The 24,540-nt window shown below is 47.6% G+C and overlaps 1 protein-coding gene across 2 annotated transcripts in view; it reads right to left on the bottom strand.

The window, feature by feature from the left end:
• The window catches only part of CDON (cell adhesion associated, oncogene regulated), a 55,453-nt gene that overhangs the window by 3,779 nt on the left and 27,134 nt on the right, over positions 1-24,540 (bottom strand). For both annotated transcript variants that reach the window (XM_027699413.1, XM_027699414.1), the window contains exons 9-18: positions 20,434-20,726; positions 18,167-18,341; positions 16,122-16,250; positions 14,599-14,805; positions 13,816-13,997; positions 12,580-12,685; positions 9,245-9,367; positions 7,591-7,818; positions 6,284-6,555; positions 3,883-3,962 (exon numbers count right to left, since the gene is read on the bottom strand). In XM_027699413.1, the coding sequence (XP_027555214.1) occupies positions 3,883-3,962; positions 6,284-6,555; positions 7,591-7,818; positions 9,245-9,367; positions 12,580-12,685; positions 13,816-13,997; positions 14,599-14,805; positions 16,122-16,250; positions 18,167-18,341; positions 20,434-20,726 (1,795 nt within the window). The remainder of the gene's footprint in view (positions 1-3,882; positions 3,963-6,283; positions 6,556-7,590; positions 7,819-9,244; positions 9,368-12,579; positions 12,686-13,815; positions 13,998-14,598; positions 14,806-16,121; positions 16,251-18,166; positions 18,342-20,433; positions 20,727-24,540) is intronic.

Genomic DNA, 24,540 nt, shown 5'->3' on the forward strand with positions numbered 1-24,540 from the left:
GCAACATGGACAACATGGCCTCAGGGAACATTTATATACATAATTCCTACCTAAGAAAGCCCCCCCCAATATTCCACTTCAGTGTGGTTTTAGACAAAACCAAAATTACCCCCAAAGGAAAAGTTTTACTTGTACAGCTGCCACAAACTTTGGGAAACTACTCCCCAAAATTCTTCCTTGTTGTGTGGCACAAGACAGAGATGGATCCGCAGATAAGAGCACGGAAATAAGGATGGAGAGTGTTCACACCCACCAGAGATCCTCCAAAACGCTCCCACAAAGGCTGAACAGGCTTCAGGTTTTTATGTGCTGATCAGGTACAACTCTGAGCATCCTCCTCTTTTTTCCTACCGAGTGTAAATCCATCCCTTGCCTGCTCTGCTCACAAGGACCAGCCCAGTGCACTTGCTGCAGGTTATCCCTCGGGCTGGCACCTGGAAGTATAAAAATTGCTCCCTGGGACCTGGCTGCTCAGGTGCTGGTTTGGTGTGCTGCTCCACAGTGATTCTGGCCCAAAACTGATCAGGGTTGATGAAATATGGCTGGAAGAGGAGGGGAATATGGCCTGGGACATCAGCAGTGCCAGGGCAGCAGCCAGCAGAGCCACCTCCAACAGCAGTCGAGCCCTGAGCACCTCAGCACTGAGCTCAGACAGGTTTAAAACCGGGATACATGAAGCTTGGCAGTCACAGCAAGGTCCTGCCCAAGTCCCAGAAACCACTTTTATGCCTTTAAAAAGGTCAGTGCAATGCATAAAAACATCACACTCTAGGCTCCTGCCCTACAGGAGCCTCAGTTCACACCTGAAACCTGAGCAAAACCCATGATCAGTTTTGCCCAAACTGAAAGAGCAACAAATCATCCAACGACAACACAAATAAACTTCCCAGAGGAGGAACTGGTGCGAGTTTCCCCTCCTGCAGATGCTTCATGTGCAAAGCCAAATCAGGGGACAAGGGGCATCCCTCCAGAGCCTGTTCCCCTCCCAAAAGCCATGAGGATGGAACAGCACCAAGCTTCATTTTCAACCTTCTCTCTTCTATTTTGTCCTTCTGCTCCCATAACTGCCTCCAAAATCATTATTCCAAGTACCAAAATACCACAGAAGCCACTGAAGAATCCACATGAAACACATCTGGTCTTCAAACAAATCCATTTATTAGTTTGCCTTTCTCTCCACAGAGGTTTTGACTGTGCTCACTTATTATTTGGAAAAAAAGCTCAGAGAAACCCATTTAAAATGTTTGGGTTTACATGTTTCTGGGGGTTCTTCTTAAAGATACAGAGGTTGGTGTAGTTCTCTGTGTTATTGTACAGGCTTGAAGGATGTTTCCAGACAGCAGTTCAGCTTTTTAAGCTTAAATAACCACACTGTGATGGAAACTAGCCATGGGGATATTCTGAGAACAGTGTGCAGGAAGAGTGGTGTAAAATCCCTGCTGCAGAAAACACATTTTCTATCAATTCTCAGTGCTAAAACCCTACCAAACCACAACCTAAGTAAAGCATAATTTAGATGAAAACACCAGAAAAACAAACTGATACATTTGAAATACGCATTTCACATTTCTGATCAAAACACAGTGAATTTGCAAAGAGGGATCTGCAAAAGTGTAAATTCCTCTGCAGCCACCAGGTATCTCAAGAGTTTTAACACAAAAGCACCGGGGAAGAAAAAAAGATCAGTTCTCAATCCTGTCAACCACAGGCTTTGTCCACAATAGCAAAGCAGGTCTCCAGGTTTCAGCAGCTTCTCCCTCTGGCAAGCCTCCACCAGCAGTTAGGAGGGATAAAGTGCTAATTTAAACAGAAGATCCAGGGATTTCAGCACTGGAATAATAAAACCTGCTCTGAGATGGCTATTGCTGAAAACAGCTATGAAACACGTTGAACCTCTAGGATTCATTTGCACGTGGTCACAATTCAAACAACTGCTAAATTCAACCCAAACCAGCAGCAGCTCCGGGTGTTTGGTGGAAAGGGGTCAGTGAGGAATTTTGTGGTGCCAAGGCCACGTGCACCCACAAGGCTCCTGAGCTGGAGACATCACCCTGATACAGGTGCTTCCATCTGAACCTCCTTGTCCTCCTGGGCTGCAGAGGGAATTGCCTTTTCCAGCACAAAAGGTGCAGTGATTCCAGGGTGGGACAAGGAACAGGTTCTCTTACCACCAACAGGAGCCCGGACGGAGGGACCAGCCCTTACCTGCGCCAGGAGGTTAAATAAAAATGAGGAAAAGACTCCAAGCCCCAAAACCCCACTTGCCAAAGCCTACTGACATGACTGCACTAACCCACCAGGCCTCCCTCCTCCTCCTCACCCTGGTCATACACCCAGCTCCCTGGTGGAATGCTCAGGCACGTTCTGGTCCGTCCCCATTCCCCTCTCCCATGTCCTCCTCCCGTTCCCCCAGCGCCGGGGCAGGAACGGAGCGGAGGTTAATGGTCCCCTCCGGGGAAAGGCAGCTGTAAGGGACAAGCTGTTTCTCTATCAAGCAGTCAAATATAGAAGGGGGATGTGAAAACTCAAAGTTCAGGCCCCGCTGATGACCCGTCTGGGAGGAGCAGTTGCAGAGGATGGAACCCACTCCCTGCTTTCTTAGGGGGAAAAAAAGGAGCAAGTAAAAAATTAAATGTGCTTAAAACTGGAACGCAAGCTCCTAATTACAGCGTAACACATATGGCATGTTCCAAATTACGGCGAGTCACAGACATCCTGGTGAGAGCTGCTGCAGAGCCTGCTGGAAAACACACAACTGGTGTGTGAGGGAACGTGCTGGGCTTCCCTGGAGACCTGTCAGGACACTGGTCCAGGCAAGGCGTGCCCAGCTCCACGTGCAAGCAGCAGCTCGTCAACATTACACTATCACGCATACATTTATGGAAGGGGGAAGGATTTAAAGCCTATTATAAGTGACATTTAAAAAGCAAACCCATGAAAATAAAGTAAACGTGATTTTTGCCTTCAACAACAGCTTATTTGTCCAACAGGAGTTGGACTCGATGTTATTTGTGGGTCCAACTCAGAATATTCAATGATTCAATGATTCATTTCAACTCAGCTTCTCCAGATGTACACCTAAAGGCAGCTGAGCATTTTAACAATACAGAAAAATCAAAGTATGATTGAAAAAAAAGCCCAGAATTTACCAGTCAGAGCAGCCCAGCTTGTCTGACTTTCAATCCTATTTATAGTCATTAAAATAACCAGAGATTTAGTCAGAAGCCTGGAAAGATATTCATTAGAATTTCCAAAAGCAAAAAATCTAATGATTTTTATTAGGTTCCTGACTCCCAGATACAACACAGAAGACAGATTTTCCCTTATTCTATACAAGAATCCTTTTTCCCATGAAAAAATCCTATCCCACACTGACAATGGCTGGCCAAACTGCTCCTGAAGGCCTTGAAGAACCTCAAATCCCACGTTTTACAAAGAATAGCATTGTGAAGGAAAAGGGGTAACTGCAGTTGGTCAGTGCTCCTAAGGGAATGGCAGGAAGTGTAAAATGCAGAAGACCAATTAAATCCGATTTGACAAACCCCACATGGAAAGATCTTGTTATCTCAAAGCCGAAGAATACACAGGAAATAAGGATTTTTAAAAAATCCAGTGCTCAACCTGCTTTGCTTCCTAGAGAGTCTCAGAGGAGTTTGTTGAGCAAAGTGAGCTCTGGGGGGTTTAACAACTTGTGTTGTTCCATCCCACGGACAATTCCCAACTGTTCTGCGAGTCATCCCCTGACACGCAGCTCCTCGTGCCCCGGGTCAGAACTCCAGCTCCTGGCTTTTGTCACTCCCAGCTTCACCACAGAGCCAGGGCTGCTCTCGGGGCAGGTCCTGCCTTGGTGCAGGTCCTGCCTTGGTGCAGGCCATTCCTCACCTGTTATTGTTCCGGCAATTCCGGCAGCTGATGCACTCCGAGGGGTCAGTCTGCGGCACAGCCGTGTACATCCCACCACCCTGCAGCAGGAAGGATTAACAGTAAATAGTTAGAAATCAGATCACTATTAGAACATCCAAGAGAGGTGCTGAGGAGGCAGCTCAGCTCCTTGACTTGGTTTTCCCAGTCCAGTCACCTTATCAATGCCCCGCTCTGGGCCGAACATGGCACAGCAACACTGAGCGATTGTCCAAAGGCCAGGGGAGGGCTTTGCCAGCGTGTGTGTCAGGGAAAAGTAAATAACTGCAGCTTAGACAAGTATGTGGTCATTTCCCTGGTCTGTTTTCAGCTTAATATGCTGAGGTTTAATTTAATAAACACACTGTAAATATGTTTATTTTTAACGCTGATGACAGACACGAAAACGAATTGCCATTCGTTAGCACACCGGGCTCATTTGGGGAGACAGGGGATTAAATTTGGAGGGCTGATGTCACACACAAACCCATCCCACTTTCCTGTAATTACTCCGATTAGATCAGTTTACTTCGCTACACTGATTTTTGAACCGCTCCGTATTTGTACAGATGGGGTAATTCCTCAGCCAGCAATGACTCGGGGTGCGAGGGATTTTGTGTTGTTGGTTTTGGCTGAGGGGGCCATTACAAGCCAGTCGAAATGCCCAGATTAACACATACCTCATTGTTAGGGACCGGGCGGACAGTGATGCAGGAGCGGGGTGCGGAGCCAGGCTCCTGCACTGGGCTCCAGGAGGGAGCTGGGCCGGGAACACTCACCTGGCTTTTGGCACTTTAAGTGTTGGGAACTTCTAACAACCCCTATTTTTGCACAAACAGGGCTTACCCTGAAGTTTTTGAAGGATAGGGAGCACTGAGGAAATGCCTAATTAGTCTTGATTGCCATCCTGGCCAGCTTCTCCCTTCCTCATTTAGCCCAATCATTGAAACAATGAAGAGCGGCCTAATGAGGATGAGAACATCCTGTTCCCCTGCGCTGCCTCGCCCACGTGCCAGTCCCGGGCCTTCTCCGTGGGCAGAGATCCTGTGACTCAAACTTTCTACAACGAGGAGTGTGGGGAACAAAAAAACTCATCCCCGTCACCTACAGACAGCGGCGTCGTGTGGACAGGTTGTGGCACGGAGGAGCTCCAAGCACCGAGACCTCTGTCACCACACATGTAATTCCTTCTTTCTCCCCAAGCCCCCCAAAAAGTAAAAATAGGAGGGACAAAACATCAATGCAAGCCCCCAGGCTTTCTCACAGGCGAGCTTTTGAGCACTGCAAATGTTCTCTCCCTGAGGGCTTGGAGACTTCTGGAGAGTTTCACCCACTGGGAGGTTGGACAGGTCCAAAAAACCCAGTTTGGGCCTTGGGGTGTTCTTGAAAACAACCAAAAATGGGCACTTCTTGCAGGCCAAGGGCAGAATCAGGTGAAAAACTGACAGGTCTGGGCTGAAACTGGAGGGAACTGAAGTGGCAACTACTGTGCAAGTGCTAATTTGTTGTTCAATAAAAAGAAGTGCTTGTGCTCAATTACCAACACAAACAATAGGCCCATTTTTTTTCTCCAGAAACAGCATGGGTTATTCAGACTTTTGAACTTTTTCTTTCAGTTTTCCTGGGCAATGTTCACAGTTTTGAGTAAGTTTAGTAAGTTTGAATGCAAGCCATCTGTTTCCATAGACAATAATGAAATCATTATTCTCTCTTGGAAACGGGACACGTTTCAGCAAATGAAGTATTTTTCCACAGCATACAAAGGCTGGATCGCAGACCGAAATTAGTTTTTAATTTTATTTTCGATTTCAAAACAAAAAACGAGCCTGTCTCAACAGTCACAAACAGGGGACTGAAAGAAAAAAAAGCAGCAGCGTTATTGCACTGCTGCAGTTCAAGATGTATGGGGCACTTCATTCCATGGAACCTCCTGCTCCATTCGTGCTTTGCCATAATTAATAGCATTGCTCAGAGTTACAGATCTGAAACAGGTGGGGGAAAAACGGGTGATCCATAAAGCTGCAGAATAAGCAGCTATAATTAAATCTATTTAACTTGGAGATTGAGAAATACCATATGTACGAGCAAAGGATCTCAGCCCAGCACTGAGGCATTCTCAGAGCTTACATGCTGTTAGGAGGAGGGTAGAGGCAGATTTCCCAGAGTAAGTGGAATTCTTGCTGTCATCTGATATCCTCAAATGAAAACCATGATGTTTGTATCACAAATATCAGCCCAGTTGCTTCCTCTGGGATGAAGGATTCAGTGGAACTGGCTGTTATCAACAGATGAGTATTCCCCCACCCGAATTAAGTCTGCTTGCACAGCCCCTGAGTAAACCCCAAGGTCTGTGCTGAGCCTCCCACCCAGCGTAGGAGCTTACGTTCACGAGGTGGTGGGGGTGCTCATAGTCTACGTGTGTCCTGGACAGGGAGTTGGTGTGCCCTGGGTACAGTCCTGCTCCTCCATTCATGATCCCATTGACTCCATTGGCAACTTTATGGTGGAGGTGGGGGCAGCCGTTGCCGAGGCCGTTGCCGAGGAAGCTCCCGTGGATGCTGCCGTTGACGCGGCTGGTCCCGGGCAGGGTCGTGTACTCAATCATCTGCCCGTTGATATCCGCCCCCTGGTAGAGATACCCAGGAGGGTCGTATTCTGCAAAAGACATTATTGCTGAAAGCACCCTTATATTGCCAAACGAGAAGCTAAAAAGCAAAGACGCTTATTTTGTCTTCCTGCAGCTTTTGTGAACTAACTCTGATATCCGAGTGCTTAGTACACAACTATAGACATGGAAAACAGCCACATCCTGGAGAGCAGACCAGGAATGTTGGTCTGGAAGGACTTGGCTGACATCAATCTCTATGAGAGCATCCTAAAAATGGGCCATTTGTATCATCAATAGCCCCTCTGCTATCTACTATGAGCTGCTTCCCAAAAATCTCTCTGGGCTGCAGCTGAAGGCACTATCTTATCTTGCAAGAAGTTTTGTTTCATTTCTCTCTGTCAGAGAGTAAGGACATTTAAAAATAACCACAAGCCGTGGCAGGAGCAAGGCTGATTTACGCACAAGGAACAGAAATGGCCAGTGCAGAGATTCTGCTGGCACCAGGTTGTTGGTGGGTGCAGAGCACCTTGCAAAGCTCCTGCTCCAGGAGCTAATGAACAGGTTTTCCTGATTAACACCTCTCTGACAGACCTGGCCATTGAATGCCATCTCACTGTGCAGGGACTGAGAGGTAATAAGGGACTTGTCCTAGTCCTGCACATTTGTTCTTTCCAGATACACTTGAGAAAAGGAGAGATCCAGGGTTTAACTCTCCACATTTAACAAGTACTTACCATTACACAGGCTCTGCCTCTGCAATCAGCAGAGACCCAGGCAGGGGCTTAAAGTTAAACATAAGCTACAGAAACTTTGCCCAGGCCTTTCCCACACCATTCTCTGGGTGAAACTGCAGCACGACCCTCCGGGGATGCAGCAGGGCAGGGAGCACCAGTGCAAAGCAACGGAGACTCTTAAAAACCCAAATCTGCACCTAGGGCACATTTAGAAGTGCAAGTCTCTACAGAAATGCCAGCTGGCTCCTAACAGGAAGGCGCTTCCCACCCATAAAATGCAGCATGAGCGTCACTAATCTCACTTCTGATAATATTTTTCGCCGCGGAAGGGAACCGGCCCCCACTCACTCTGCAGGGCGCTCTGCTGCCGGTTCTTCCACAGGCACATGGCGATGAAGACGATGAGGATGAGGACCATGACGCCCAGGACGCAGCCCACGATCAGGTAGAGCATGTCACTGCTGCGCACGGGGCCGCTGGCAGGCCCGGCCCCGCCGCCCCCCGCCCGCTCCGGGGGGCTCGGGGGTGTGCTCAGGTCTCTCACCGGGTACTCCGACGCTCCCGGGGTGCGTTTCACTGGATGAGCAGAGAGACAGGTATGGGCACACTCACTCAACGCGTTCTCTAAGTGCTCTTTTTTCATTACAAAACGAAAATAATCACTGCCGAGTTCAAGCCCTAATGCCTCGCAAAGAAAGCTTCCAAGTCAATATTAAATCCTACAAGGAGAAGGCCAACTGCTATTGGGTAATAGCTATTTGCCTTGGAAAACGGTGATTATCCTGCCTGCTCACCCCCTCTTTGAGGTCACTGAAACTTTAATGAGCCGCTCGGGGTTTGCATGGCTACAACTGCTCTAACTCCCAACTCGAAAGAGCGCAAATCTTTCCACTTCTGAGGTCAGGAAAAACCACAACACGCATTTCTCTCGCCCAGCCTCTGCCAGATGACCTACTTTTATCTGATGTGAACCCTCCTAACCCCATTTCCAAACCCCACCAAGAGCTGAGCAGAAAATCCCTAAAAACGAGATGGTAGTTTAACCCAGGAATTATGTTTACATTACTTTCCAGCACACCACAGCTTAGATTCATTTCATTTGACACTAAAAACCTAAAAGAGGTGCCTGGTTTAGGAGTGAAGCTGGTGAGAGAGACAAAAGCACCTCCATTGGAGGTATGTTGGATAAACTGGATCACCCCTATAAGCCTGGGGGAGATGCATTTTAAGGAAGAGGCAGCGTGAATGACAGATACATCTTGTCAATTTTAAAATTAGAGAAGAAAGTTATATTCCCTGCAGGAGGGAGAACAACTGTGCACACAGTCTTGAAGCCCTGCAGCTCCTACTCCTTCCTTCAAAGGTTTCACTACTCACTTCGCTGAATTTTGATGCTTCCGCTCCCAGAGGGCTTTTTTCTTTTTTTTTTTAAAAGACATTTTTTCATAGCACTGCATTTGAAGTTTACTGTCTGCATTTTCCCTTTACAGCCTTACTTGGTTTTAGAGATTAAAGGAGACAGGAATCCTTCGCAAAATAAATGTGACTGCCATATCTGACACTTCCCGAGAACAGTACAAACTTTGTGCCAGAGGCATGCAGGATTAGGGATGGAGGCAGCCAACACAACCATCAATTGCTGTGGTCTGCACTTATACAACGTGTCACAGAGCCCCGAAGACATAAAACAGACGTACAAATCAATTCTGTCATCTTCAGGCGCATGGTTGTCTCCTGAGGAGAGGCCATCAGCCCCGCAGAGCCGGCGCTATCTCCGAGGGCAGGCGAAGCTGCACAGCTCCGCCGAGAGCCTCGGGAGGAGTGCAAGGGATCACTTTCCATATGTTCAAAACAATCTCGGCTTCGGAAGACAAAACAATCCTCCAAAACATTCCAGAAAATCGCAGTCATCATCGCAGCTGACTTTGGAGCTGCCCAAAGAATTCCCCACGGCGGCACTTTGCGCCCCAAACGCCACCTGGGCTCGGCCCCGCGGCCTCACCTTTGGTCTCGCAGATCATCACGTTGCTGTACTCGCTCTCCCCGCCCTCGTTATAGCACTGCATCTTAATGTCATAAGAAGTTTCGGGCTGCAGGTGATTTATCAGGTGCCACTGCTTCGTACCTGTGGGGGGGAGAAAAAATAAATCAACTGCAGATCAGTTACTCCCGTGAGCCAGAATTAGGGACGAGTGTATTGCAGGGTCCTTCTCTACCCAGTGTGGGGACGTTGCAGCTTCTTCTGTTAGCACAGAAGTCTTTAGTAACTGTTTATGGACTTAGCTGAAACCATGATCTATAAGTGGCATCCCTGCCCATGGCAGGGGTTTGGAACTAGATGCTCTTTAAGGTACCTTCTAACCCAACCCACTCTATGGTTCTGTAAGATTCACATTATCTTGTAAAACTGAGAATTAGAAGAACCTTTTGATGAATAAAAGTGAGTCTTTTTCACTATTGGTAATTGATTTAAAAAAAAAAAATCCTTCTCTACAAAAGCCAGAACTCACTAAACTCAAAAAACAGACATCCAAGTGTCCACATCTGTGCATTTAAATTCAACAGCAGCCTAAACATGGAACTGCTGCACAGATGGCTTTAGGGTGGGTTATGCTGGCAATTTACAGTACATTGGGCAAATAACAAGGGAAACTGGCACAGAAAACTTGAGATAGTGGAAAAACTTGGCTGTGGTAAGACCATCTCCCAGCCTTCAGCGCTCGAGGTGCAAGGTACGACTGCAGCTGCCCGTGTCTCGCAGGAAGGACACATCTGGGTCGCTCGACTTGGCCAAAATGTGCATTTTATTAACCATCCTGGGAACCCAGCGAGGCTGTCCCGGTGCCGCTGCCCCAGCAGAGTCTGAGCCCAAGCCAAGCAATCTTCTCTAATAGGACCGTTTTGTCATCTCTGGCCCCTGGCCAGCATTTCATTTAGACACCCTCCTGAAGTACTGAGCACTTTAGGATAAATCATTCCCAGTTTTTACTTTCACGGGCTTGTGACAAATTTTAATAAACAGCAACCCTTTTTTTTTTCTTTTTTTTCTTTTTTTTTTTTATTTTTAAGGAGTTTAATTAACTGTTTGAGTGCTCCTAATCCCTCTTGGAAAATACCCCCTTGAACTGTTTCCACTGTTTCTAAGGAACTGTCACACCACCTACTGATTTAAGCATGAATAAAAAGAACCGAGCGTGCTCGGCGGGCGGGGGCTGTCACCGTGACACTGCTCAAACTCCTCCCGGACCCCCGCCCAGGTCCAGGACCCCCCTCCTGGCCCCACAAGGGCAGGAGATGAGATGTGGTCGGAGCTCAGCCCTCGCTGAGCGTTCCAGTGAGGGCAGACAAGCCCTGGCTGAAGCTGGAATCCGCCTTTCCCTAAATCGCACGTTTTCCCAAGATTCAGGCTCGGTTTTCCCGGCGCCCCCACCCCCAAGCATTCCTTTCGGTAATTACTACACCAGGTTTTAGGTTTCCGCTTCAAACCATTAGTGGAACTGGAATCAGTACAGGCACTTTTAACTGTCCTCTTCTTGCACCATTAGCAAGGGAAAACATTTAAACAACTGACATCAGACTGCATTTACATTTAAAATTCAATCTCCAGGACCCTCCAAACAGAGAAATTCAGACCAGAAACAGAGAAATTCAGACCATCAACCAGGACAGGGTTGATTTTGCTTTGCTTTTGCTTAAAAAGAGATACCAAGGAGTCACCAGAGCCAAGCTTTTTGCTTGTTTTTTTTTTTCCTTCAAATAAAATCTGATTTTGCCTGTAGCGGCATTTATATGGAAAAAAAAAAAGTTTTCTGCAGAGTTTTGAATGTCTCGAAAGACAAGACTTAACAGGAAGCGGTGAGGAAAGCCTGCGGCAAGCACTTAGCTAACACAGGCATCACAACACTTTTTCCACAACTCCTGCAGTCATTTCAAGATAAAATTCCCTGTCAAAAAACAGACAGATTAATTCAAAGGTAACAGAGGGGGGAAAAAAAGTGAAGGACAAGTGATTTATGGCAAAAATACCTTAAGTCACATGTTCCTCTACATATTTCACATGAAGCGCTTCCAATCACACTTTAATTGAAAATAGTTCTGTCTCTTTTTTTTTTTTCTTTTCCCCCCCCCCTTTAAAAGCTAATTTAGGGGAGCGCAGTAAAGAAAAGATGAGGTTTAAATCTTTCCACCGAGCGATTTCTGTTGCAGGCTCTGGCAGAGTGGAGCAGCTGCTAATGGTTTCAGACTGCCACAAAGAGTTCAATACACACACGCTCGGAAAAAAATCCGAAACAAGCTAATTTCACAGCACAGTGGAGCCCACTTAAACAACTAACTGCTCAGTGTATAAGACTTATAAACACACAAGTTCTGTGTAGCAAAGGCTAAAATACATTTGCAGATGAAGGTGCAGCCTGCATAAGGTTCTTTAAAGCCTCTGAGCCCAAACTCTGGATCTTTAATAGCTTTATAGTGTGCAAAAGCTTATGTCATGTATCAAAGTACTATGTGCAGAATTGTCTGGCAGGGGAAAATTTTCAAAATAAAGGCCCATTCCTCTTGTAACTGAAATAAATGAGGGGGAAAAAAATAATTAACGTCATTGGGCCAGAATGAGATCACTGCGTTTGCTCAGCCCGAGCAATAAGGACATTAAATAAAATATTTTTAAAAGGGTTTTCCACTTCTGGACTAATATAGACATTATCTAATAACTTCTTCCAGGAAAGTGATGATCTAATATGCACAGGGGAAAAAAATAACTTGATTAAAAGGCAAAATGAGGCACAAACATACCTGCATTTGCAGCGTGCTGCAGCACTTGGGGCTAAAAGCAACTTCCTTATAGCAGGAGAAGTGATTAGGTGAGGTAAGAGGAGAGAAGGGCAATTACACACAAGGTACTACCAGCTTAGAAAGTCTGTGCTGGGGCAAATAATTTTAAAAGCCAGCTAGTTATTAGCACAGTCTGTAACCCAGATGTTTTTACCCTGGGTTAAACCCCATTTACACTGCTTTCTCTTTACACAACTTGAAGCCATACCAGTTTAAACAGACCTGCACTAAGGATGTGCAGCAGTATAACAATCCAAGCCTAAACCCAGCATTTAGTTCTCGAGTTCCCACATCGAAGCAGCTTCAGGAGGAAGAAACCAGTTCATGTGTGGGCAGAACCTGACGTGAGGTAGTTGAGAGAGCTCCTTCTGCGAGACATATTGTAAAAACTGCAGTCTTTACAGTCTGGGAAAAGCAGTTTAGATTCCATATAAACACAGCCAGCGAGGCTGCAGGGTGTCCCTCTCGTGGAGGGGTGTTTTAACCCCGGGCCTGGCCCCGTACCTTCCACAATGTCCCGCTTGTAGTCGCTGTCGTTGTCACTGTCCGTGGGTCGGTAATAGATGTAAAATCCTTGGATGGGCGTGTTGTTGTTGCTGGATGTGATGTACTGCAAGAGAATTTTAAAGGGCTGCATTAGACAAGAAAAATTTTAACTGAGCCCTGCTGTCATCGCCGAGAGCCTCATCCCCTGGAAATGTGAATATTCTTAATATGGTTGTACAAGTAAAGGTGACTGAACTCCTCAGAGCAGCTGAAAAAAAGGAGTGTGGGATGGGGATAAGAGACTGACTGGGGCTGACACTTTTCCTCCCACATCACTTTCCAAACCCTCAATTAGGGTTTGACCATGAACGGCCTGAAAATTTTCGTGATTAATGGAAATGGAAAAGTTAAAACCATTTTTACTTCAGAAAGAGTTAAGGTCACTCTAAAAAATCAGCTCAAGAATCTTTTACTTTAAGTTATGCAGCCTCCTGAGGAATCAGAGGTTATTTTAAGTTTATTATCCTTAACATCTCTTAAGGCTGAGCTAGCAGAGCAAACTAACACTGGGAACTCTACACATTAAATCCTCCAAAGTATACCAGGGGGTTAGATTTCAAAACAAGAGCAAAGAATTTCTGTGGGTTTCAATAAGGACTTTAAAGTACTTGTTTACAATAGACGAGGTAACAGGGGAAAGGAAAACGTTTCTCTGACATGAAACCTCCACTGGACATGAGGGAAGACGGAGGGTTTGAAATGCTCCCAGCCACCCAAGCCTGGATTGACAAAAGCAGCAGGAATTGCAGGAAACAGAGCCAACTTGCTCACAACTCATGGCATGAACAGGGCTTGGGACAGAGTTAAGCCCACTGGTGCCTCTGATATGTCTGTGCCAGAGCAGGTGGACTGCGGCGGCTGCAGCCCCTCACTGGAGCTGCCAGTTGGGTCACATCTGGTGTAACCCGAGGAGGGCGTGTGGTGTCCCCGGGGAGCTGGAAGGGGAGATGGTGCAAATGCAGCAGACAAGTGACAGGCCTGCCTCCGAGGGGGGAAAAAGGGTCTGGAAATGGGGGCAAAGGGCTTGAGAGGCACATGGCCCAGTAGCTCCCCCAGTTCTACCACACGGGCACGAAGAAAACACCATCACCCCCCGAGCCTCGGGCGGGGGGGAAACCACCACTCACAGCTCTTAATCCTCGACTTTTAACAGCACAAAACTGCGAGAGGGACGGGACACACCGCGGTACCCACCGTCCACTTCAGCATGATCTGGGTGTCGCTGATGGCCTCGGTGTAGGCGATGTGGGGTCCCGCGATGGGGCGGCTGGAGAAGCGGCTGGTGAAGCCGGCGACCTGGTACGGGCGGGACGCGGCGCTGCGCGGGCTCTCCCCGTAGTTGTTCACGGCGATCACGCGGAACCTGTACATTTCTCCTTTTAAGGGAAAGAAAGAAGCCGCTGGTAGCAAAAACGAGCGCTGGAAAGGGGGATTCGAGGAGAGACTAAACAGATTAGGAGGTGCTTTTTTTTGCAGAGGACTCCCTGCCACGGACCGACGTGGAGATCAGGAGTATAAACAGCTTCTAAAAGCCACTCAAGGAAAATCATACACACATAGATGGAGATGCTGCCATCAGCTCAGTAAGTCCCTAAACTGGTGGGTACCGAGAAGATGCTTCAAAGGATCCCTGTCACCATCCACTGCCTCTCCTCTTGTGGTCTTTCCCTGAATTTTCAGGGCTGGACACTGGGAGAAGTCAGTGCATTTTTCTCTTTGCATTCTGAGCGCTGACTAGAAGGACAATTAAGTTAAAAATAGCGGTGATACACAACCCTCCTCTCCACATGTACAAGTATTAAATTATGGTGGGGGTTTTTATCCACTTGGAAAGCCAGAAATCAACTTGAATTCGCGTAACGAGCTCCTAGGCCACACACAAACCCCAAACCTAATCAGGCAGAAACGGGATAATCCAAGCAGAAGTTAAAACGAAACAACTGGAGAGCCGCAGTACTGAAAGATAATTTCTAATACCTGGCTCCAGGTTCCGAACTTCCACGGACAGCTTGGAGGGAGAGATGTTGTCAGCTGCGACGAGCCAGTCGCTGCTGCGACCCAGGCGCTTGTACTCCACTTTGAAGGCTGTGATGGGGGAGCCCCCGTTGGCCCGGGGGATCCACGTGACGTAGACGGATGATTCCGATGCTGTGGAGATGGTGGGTCGGTCTGGAGCTTCTGGAACTGAAATGGGAAATTTCGGTTACGAGAGGATTAGAGTCAGCTGGAACTTCAGTTTCTGTAACGACCGATTAGGCTCGTTGCTGGTGATTAAGTTGGACTTCACATATTAACAAGGAGGATCTTAAATCCTCCTGTAATCACCGCTGCCCTTACTCTGCTGGAAAAGATGAATGACCAGCAAACAACAGAGGAATTGATTATCTTATCAATAAAATATTAAAAAATTATATAGTATTGCACTACCCCGACCACCTCTACATGGAAACAGACACATACACTAAGTGAACAGGAAAAATGTGATTATTGTTTTCAAACCCCCCAAATTCCCTCAGACCCAATGAAACGTCAACCCACCCACACTAACTGGAGTGCTGGAGAAGGGAGAAGGAAGAACAAATAAAGTATGTACTAGGATATACTTACGGAACTCACTGAAGTTACAGGCAGCAGTGGGACAGAGAGAAGGGAAAGAGGGGTGTTAGTAAATCTGGTTGTAAGAGCTGTGAGGCTTTACTGAACCAGCCTGGATTTGTGAACACGGAGCAGGCAATGAGGAGGGGAACAGAGCAAGGAACAGCAGGCTGGCAGCTCTGGGGCATGAAGCAGCTGAGCGTTTGTAGCCAGACACAAGTAAGGCCCCTGTGTGGCTCCTCTGACATTCAGTGCTGCCACAAGTGTGCAACGCTCAGCTCCCCGCCTGTGTCATTCAACCTCTCCGCTCACCTCTGGCTTCACCCCAAATTTTTGATACCTTTGAGATCTCAGGCCCTGAGGAAATCTCCCTGAATCAGGCCAAGGGTTCAAAGGCTGGGGTGGGTGAGAAAAAGGACTACAAACATGCTGTTTTCACTGGAAAACAGAGTAAAAGTCACACCTACTGGGAAGCGCTTGTATCTCCTCACCATCAGAAATAAGCCCATGCCTGGGAAGCCACAGGAAGACATTCAGAACAGATATCATCCACTTTGAGAACTTAAACCTCTGACACAGCCATTTCCCACTTCCCTTCTTCCTCTGGCTCTTTTACAGTGGAAGGGAAGAGAAAACCAGAGTATTTTGCAAAAAGCAACCGCAGGTTTAAAAATGAGCAGCAGGAAAGTGGGTTGTAAGTGAAAATTCTCTTATTTTTTGAGAGCCACACATGCAGGTAACAGCATCCTTGGAAATACCCTATGCAACAGAGCAGCCTGGGGATCAACAGGAAATAGAAGAGGCAATACAAGCACCTGAAGCAGTAACAAACACAGGTTAACTCAAACGCAGATCTTTGCAACACAACTTTTAGCACCTGGATCACAAACCATCCCCACTCCTACCTCCGCTGTGGCGAGACAGGTCTGGAAGGACAACACCGAAATTATTTGTGCCTTCATGAACCACGGGTTGTTTAGGGATGCCCATGGGTGGAGATGGAGCCTGAGTGTTTTTCAAGGATGATGTTCTTTCTAAGAAAGATTCAACAGACAATACATCAGCTCAGGGACTGGATAAGGAAATGCTGTTTGTTGACCCCCTCAATATGCTCACTCTAGAAGGTCACTTGCTGTGGCACAGCCACGACACTGGGCTGAGTGGGCTTTGGGCTTGTGGCAGCAGGTATGGCAGCACAGTATGGAGCAGCACTGAGTCCTCTGAGTTTTCTGGGGATTGAGCACAGGGCAGCGAACAGGAAGCATCATTTGGGTTTAATACAATGGGGTGTGACAAGTGGGTTTGCTGGTGTGAAGTTTTCTTGGTCCCCCAGTAAGCTGGGAGGGTTAGTAGTGGGAGGAACATGAGCGTGAATCCTAGGATGTCTTTTATGGAAAAGTATGGGTGGAATGGGATGTTGCCACCGTTTGGTACAACACCCTGGGGGCTGCTGGAGCCTGACTCCTGGTGGAAGGTGGGGTGGAGGAATGTGGGGCCTGTGATTATAAAGGGAGGAAGTGTGGGGCAAAAATTCAGGTGTGAGGTTGTCTATGGAGAATCCTCCTCAGGCTCATTCTACAGGAGTCTGTCCAAGGTAGGGGATGGCTGAGAACAGGCCAGTGATGACTGTGGCCCCTCAGAACAGCACCTGGCCTCATGGCAGCACACAGCCTATGAAGGGGGCTGCTATGAGGGTGAGCAGGTTTCTCTGTATAAGCAGGAGCTGTAGCAGAATCCTCATTCAACGTGCTGATGGATGCAGGTGAGAATGAGGCTCCATTCAGAGCAGCTTAGGGATCAATCAGCCATAGTGAACATTTCTGTGTGTCTGGGTGAGGGCAGTGGCAGCTGGGGCTGTGTCTGCTGTGACATGTAGGGCGAGCAGGTCAGTCAGGATTTGTGTTATTAGCCAGATGCCTGGGAGGGACCCAAAGTTTCATCAGGCAGAGATGTTTCAGGACGTGGGTAGGTCAGAATTGGGGAGTTGTTGACTTTTTTTTAGCAGGGGATAAGGTTTCCAGAGATTGGGGGCCATCAGTTTTGGATCTGTTTGTTGCTAGAACAATGATAAGGATGCATGGGGCAAAGGATCCTAAGTAGCTTTCACAGATTTCATGAATACATCACATTCTTAATAAAATTTTAAGCTATCCTGTCTTGCATAGAATCCCAGAATGGTCTGGGTTGGAAGGGACTCTAAAGTCCATCTCCTTCCATCCCCTGCCATGGGCAGCAACACCTTCCACTATCCCAGGTTGCTCCAAGCACCATCCAACCAGGCCTTGGATATTTCCAGGGATGGGACAACCAGAGCTTCTCTGAGCAACCTGTGCCAGGGCCTCCCCATCCTCACTGGGAAGAATTTCTTTCTAATATCCCATCTAACCCTGCCCTCTGTCACTTTAAAGCCATTCTTGGACTACAGTATGAAAAATATCTAATTGTTTGCATGCTAAAGAGCGCAGCCACCAGTGTCCAAACTTGAAAGAAAAAGAATGGTCTGATTAGGAATGTTCTTGTGGTTATTGCTGTCTGCACACAACCAGCAGAACAGCTGGCTCGTGGTCAGCAGAGATTGTGACTGAGGTGTCTGCAAAGCAAACCAGGAGCAGCTTTGTTGATACGTGAAAACTTGATGATGCAGAGTTTCTTTTGTGATTCTCTGAAGAGCCTCAACAAGGACGGGCTGCTCCTCGATTTCACATCCTTAAGCAAGTGGAAATCTTAATAATCACCCCAAAACCAACATTATCAAGCTTTTAATAGCTTCTACTTACCAACAGCCCTGGTAACGCTCGGGGAAGTTTGCCCTTACGGCTGTTTGAGGCTGTTCTTTGGCAAATAAATTGTGGAATATTTCACATGTGGCTTAGCAGACAGCACATGGCTGATGTCATTAAACAAGTGTCTCTGGGAGGGCGGGGCAGAGGGCACGTGGTGCTGCACCTACCCTTGCTGGTGCGGAAGGTCAGCATGGCCGGCTGGCCCTCGCCGGCGGCGCTCCGGGCCACCATCAGCACCTCGTAGAGGCTGGAGGGCTCCAACTCCGTGAGCCGCAGCTCGTTCTCGCTGCCGGGGACACGCACGGTGTGCCAGCTGCCCGCTGAGCTCACGCTGTCCTCCAGCTGCACACGACAGGGACAGAAACTCAGCGTCAGGAGCCCGAGGGAACCCTCAAATCCCACACCACATCCAAGCGACATCTGCCCCCTGCCAAAACTCCTTCTGTTTTCCTACATCTACCCCTGGTTTGTCTCCAGGTGCTTCCACCACAAACCACCACTCTTGCAACCACTTTCACAGCACTCTTGGGATGAACTCGACTTACTTTCCCTCTCCGTGCACACACACACACACACACACACACACGTGGTTTTGACCCTTTTTCCATTTTCACTTGTGGTTAAAACTACAAGAGCCCAAATGGTTTTCAAGCCTTCAGTCAACTGGCAGCATGTGCCACTAAAGGGCTGGACCCAACACCCTGATGGGAGAGATGTTCCCTGAACCAGCCCAGCTTTCGCTGTACTTCAGCATTTTTAAATATTTGCTGCCTGAAATGGGCAACAAAGATTATGCTTTTGTTACTCCTCAAGCCTGGAAAAATGTCAGCAGGGAGATGAAAGATTTCAGTTTATTAATGCATGTTTCCTTTTTTTAAAAACAAAAACCAAAACACTTTTAAAGTTAGCAGTGAAACCATCAGCTCCACTTAAGAAAAGAAAAGAAAGATTCAGGGTAGTCTCTTAATGCTTGACCTATCCAGGAAAACATTACCCCAAATCCCAAAGGAAAAGACAAAGATTCCACCAAAAATAAACTACTAAACAACATAAGACTTTAATAAAACATTGGAGGCAGATCTAAACGCTGTGGATTATCAAAGGTTATGCCAGAGGTCTTTGTTCGACTATTTTCTTCTGCAGCAACCACTCCAAGTCTTTTATTCCCCCATCTTTGTTTTTTCCCCTCTATTAAAAGAGGGAAATCAATAAAATAATTTAATGACAGAAAGAGAGCACCACCCTAAAAACCAGGGTAAACTCCCTGCTGAGAAACTCATGAGTGAGCACATTTAGTGTGGAAAGGATTGGTGTAAGTGAAGGGTGAGCGTCAAAAAGGTCAAAAAAGCATCCAAAGCTTCCAGGGCTTATGTGAACCAACTGCCTTTGGATGAGAAATCATCATCAACAGACTCTGGCATTAGGTTTTCAGGAACCAACAGGTCAAAAATCTAGGCATTCCCTCCAGGCTAAGACAAGATCAGGATGTAGGGGATTAAAAAGCTTAGGAAAAATAAATCAAAGAGCTTTGCCATGCAGAAAACTGTTTGCTTGGAAGAACAGACGCAGGCATTGCTTGGTTCTGATTTGAGAATCACAGAACCTCCTGAGTTGGAAGAGGCCCTCCAGGATCACCAAGTCCAGCTCCTGGCTCTGCACAGGACAGCCCCAAGGATCCCACCACGTGATTTTAGGCAAAAGAGTTTGGTGTTGACACACCATGGTAGGTACCTGCCCAGCAAATTTTTTAATTCACCTTCACATTTGGTAACTTTAGTTTAATCGAGTCCCTTTGGGATGCAGAGCAGCAAACTCTGTGACATACTGGGGTAAAACCAAGCTTCCCTTCTGCTCTCACACACAGATTCAAGCTTGCTCACACAAATGCATTTTTAACACCACTGACATTGCACAAAGTATGCCCTGGAGCCCCATTGCCCACAATGACACTGTAAAAGACATAAAATCCTGGATAATCACACAATTAACTACGTTGGAAAAGACCTCTGAGATCATTTAGTCCAACCCATGACTGAACACCACCTTGTCACCCAGACCATGGCACTGATGCCACATCCAGTCTCTTCTTAAACACCTCCAAGGATGGTGACTCCAGCCCATTCCAATGCCTGATCACTCTCTCTGTAAAGAATTTCTTCCTGATGTCCAACCTAAGCCGCCCCTGGCACAGCTTAATACTGTGCCCTCTTGCCCTACTGCTGGTTGCATAACTCTCACTTCAAACCAGACAGAACAGCATGTTTGTGACAACATCAGCCATCCCTAAAATGAACTGTGGGCACGCTGTGCTTCAACTAAACCCTGTGTTCTCTCTGGCCTGAGCCTCATGGCCTGGTCAACACCAGCACAGTTGGTTCCCCGAGGAACCCAACGCGCCACGATCCACCTGTGCCAGGGGGACAGGAGTCGGTACCTTGCGGTATTTGACGAAGTAGGCGTTGATGGGCAGCCCCCCAGCCCGGCCTGGCCGCCACACCAGGCTGTAGGTGTCCGGTTTTGGTGTCTGGGGGGGGCTCAGGATGATGGGGGCCTCGGGCGGGGCGGCCGCGCTCGGCGCTTTGTCCATCGCAGCCGCGTCCGGAGGCACTTTGGTCGGAGGGGAGCTCGAAAACGCCACTTCTGCACCGAAATCAGCCCCGCTCTCATCGCTCTGGGCAAGCTCCAGAGGAGCTGTTTCTCCTGCTCTCGTGCCAGTTGCTGGAGGAACTGCAAAGGGAGGGTCTGGTTACATCCCCACGATGACGTACGTTCGCCCCGCGCCCACGGGACACTAAATCATTTCGGAGTGACATTTCCAAACAAGCCCTGCTGCAAAGCTTCAGGTCCAGAGGTACCCACACAGACCTGAGCCCGGTGCCAAGCTGCGGCCTCAGTGTTTTTCCAGGGCACAGCGGTGGGGTTTGGTTTGTTTTATTTGGTTTAGTGTTTTTTTCACAGTAGCAAAGAGAGAAAACCTGAAACTCGAGGTCTGCAGGCACAGTTTGACTGCATCTCCTCTAAATTCAGTTGTGGCAATGCATGTTAAAAGAAATAAATAAATATATATAGCTACACTTGTGACACAAATGGAGCAATTTTAAATTAATCGCCCTTGTACAAGGAACTTTTCATGGCCTGCACTGGCATGCACACAAGAGGACATTCTCCTACCTCAGTTTCTGAGGTTTTAGCCGTAATTTCGAGAAGCTTTGAAAGCTGCACGACTCAACTACTTCATTTGAAAATTTATGCTGAGAATAAACTCAGTTTACAGGCAGATCTAACATGCAATTTAATACCAACACATTTCTAGAAATCCTTCTCCAGCCTCCTCCATCCTATTTATGTTTCCTGGCATGAAAAGAAAAATATATATAATATTAGCTCGAAAGAGGCAAAAAAAAAAGCCCTGTTCAGCCAATGCAGGGCTCGTCAGCATTCCAGGCAGGAAAGGGATGGCAGGTTGGACATCTGAGATTGTCCAGGACAAGAAAACGTCAGTGCTTAAAGCGAGGAGTTTTGGGAAGCAGCGCAGCTCCTCAAGGTTGCACATGGCAGTGCTGGGACTGCCAGATGTTCGGAGCCCTGTCCATCCTCTCAGATTTGTGTAGGTTTATGTTACGTGCTGGGGTCTGGAAGGGGAAGGGAATGAAGGGAACTTGGTTTACAAAACAAACAAATTCCTTGGTAATGTAAAGCCTAGGCAGTGTTAGCCTGGCTGACTCAGATTCCTCCAAACCTCCATTAAAATACCAGCAGCAAGTGTGGCTGCTATTTTTGGCCACTTTCTAAAAAGCTGGGGAGGAAAGTTCTCTTTTCAAATTGAAGACACGCTCTCGGCGAGCATTCCTTGTTTGTTTCTTCTCATTTATTTAGCAACGCCACAAAATTCGGAGACAGGAAGAAGGGAACAATGCGGGGAGGATGTCCCCGAAGCCAGATGGTCCTAAAATGTCAGACACCCAGAGAACAACCCCCCAGTGAAGGGGTATCTCCGCTGTCAGCGGAGCAGCGGGAAGGGCCCAATATTGGAAACAAATGGGAGGAGGTGGAAGGCCCACGGCACCGTGGTGGACCCTGAGGACGTGTGGGTGGGCACAGCTTGGTTTGACGCCTGCTGGCATTGGGGACACGGACTCTTGGAGTGGAGGATGAGTTGTGGTTTCAGCTGGTGACAGCAGACTCGCAGCCAGCGCTGTGTTTATTGCTGCGGGGGGGAGTCGTCAACAACTGCCGAGCTGTTCGTATTTTTGCTTCAGAAAACAACCCCTGGGTAACAATTCCCATTAAGCAATTCAGATCTAAGCTCTGTTTGAGAAGTTTCTGGCATAACTGCTACCCACATAACCCAGCACATCAGGTTTCTCTCTGCTGCTGTGTCATTATGCAACTTTTTTTGGCTGTTGCTCTCAGTGCCATCCCTTTCCCTTCAGCCACAGAGACTTTTCTTCCTTAGCTTCCCAGCCCCACTGTGGAACACCAGCAGCCCTGAGCTGGGTCAGACCAAAGGCTGCACGTCCCCAAACCCCTGCCTCCAACAGCAATCAGAGAAGGACTGAATGTCCCGAATTTGGGCATTAAAGGAATGTACTCATAAAATCTTAGAATGGTTTGGGTTGGAAGGGACCTTACAGCTCATTTTGTTCTACCCCCTGCCATGGGCAGGGACACCTTCCACTAGCCCAGGTTGCTCCAAGCCCCGTCCAACCTGGCCTTGGACACTTCCAGGGATGGAGCATCCACAGCTTCTGTGGGCAACCTGTACCAGGGCCTCACCACCCTCACAGGGAAGAATTCCTTCCCAATATCCCATCTAACCCTGCCCTCTGGCAGTGGGAAGCCATTCCCCCTTGTCCTGTCTCTCCATCCCTTGTCCAAAGTCCCTCTCCAGCTCTCCTGGAGCCCCTTTAGGCACTGGAAGGGGCTCTAAGGTCTCCCCAAAGCCTCCTCTTCTCCAGGTGAACATCCCCAGCTCTCCAGCCTGTCTCCAGAGCTGTGATTCACACTTTCCATAATACCCAGTACTTTGTAGCTTCTTGTTGTTTCTCCCCTTCAGCTGCTTCATTTTGAGGGCAAAGAGCCCTCATCTTTCCAGCCTCCTCCAGGGGTGCACCCACAGGCAGATCCCAGCCCGTGCTGTGGCTGCACAGCAGCTCTGGGGTTTGTCTCTGCTGTGCAAACAGATCACATTCCCAGGCACTGCTTCCCTGCTTCTTAAACAGCCAGAGGATCTGCCCCACTCTGCAAGTACCTCAGCACGGGCTGGGAAAGCCTCCTGAAAACCTGAATGCAGCACATCAGTGAGGTCACCCACACCTGGCAAGAGTTTCAAATCACCTTAGGACTTCTCAGAGGTTCTATAAGGCTTCTGTGGGAGCAACTTCAGCCTCTCGCCCCCTGAATCACCCACCTGCCTACACTAAATGCTCCTTCTTGTGTTTTACACTCACTCTCCTGCTACTCAAACCGCCTGGAGTGTATTTTTCTCCTTCATTTCCATCAGATCAAGTTATTTTGGAGAATTAACCTTGTGTTCTTTCCCTAGCTCTGGGAAGCTACTGCCATGCAGGCGAACCCCATAAGTGTCTAAAAAAGACACAAAAGAAGGGAGGGCCGTGGGTGCAGGATCCCGAGGCATCGTTTTACATTTTGGTGGTTTCTCACTCTGGTGGCAGCTGAAGTTGTCCTGCCCGCTGTAAGACCGTGCAATGAATCACGGCCTGGAACAGATCCAGCAGAAGGAAAAAAAAGAAAGATACATTTTTCAGCCAAATGAGCTCTCTCACTGTGTGCTGGGACAAGGCTGAGAGGAGCTTAAGCTGATCCTGCTACCGAAGAAACGCGCTGGAATCCCTGCTGAAGTCACTCAGGTGCTTCGGAAGTGTTACCTGGCACGAATTCTTCATCAGACAGCTGAATGTCTGAGCGTGCCTTTGGCATGGCTGGGAGCTGCTCTAAACCCCTAACAGCTCCCAGAAACTCCTCAGGGACTTTTATATCAAAACCAAATGCCTTAACCACCCTCTGCACCATAATCAGCAGCCAGTACAACATATTAGAAACCGATAAAAGTTAATAAACAAAGCATTAAAATTGAACTTACTGCCATAAAATTCCAAGGCAAAGCAGAGGGATTTTTCTCTTTGACACAGACCGAATTCTGGGATGATATTTAGTTTCGTGTTTCCACTCAGCAAGGTCCAACAATAACTGATTTATAAAACTACATGATGGGATCACTTTCTTGAGGTTTCTTCTTTCTTTTTTTCTCTAACTGAACCTTCATGCAGCTTTTCAAGTTATTTACGGGAGTTTTAAACTCTAACCAAAGAACTTTAAATATGGGGCCACTTATTAAATCCCACTGACCCAAAATCTGCCTGGCATTCAGATGAATTAACCAAGGCAAGGTGCTGAAAGAGCTAAGAAACTTAAGTCACTTCATGTAACTAAAAATCTGCATCTAAGTTCTTGTGAAGGAAACCTGGGGGGGCTTAAACCTCCTATTAATGTCACATAATATTCCAGCGTGAGGAAAGGA

This window comes from Neopelma chrysocephalum, unplaced genomic scaffold (assembly GCF_003984885.1).
Source record: "Neopelma chrysocephalum unplaced genomic scaffold, ASM398488v2 Primary Assembly neopelma1_138, whole genome shotgun sequence".
Classification (NCBI taxonomy): Eukaryota; Metazoa; Chordata; class Aves; order Passeriformes; family Pipridae; genus Neopelma; species Neopelma chrysocephalum.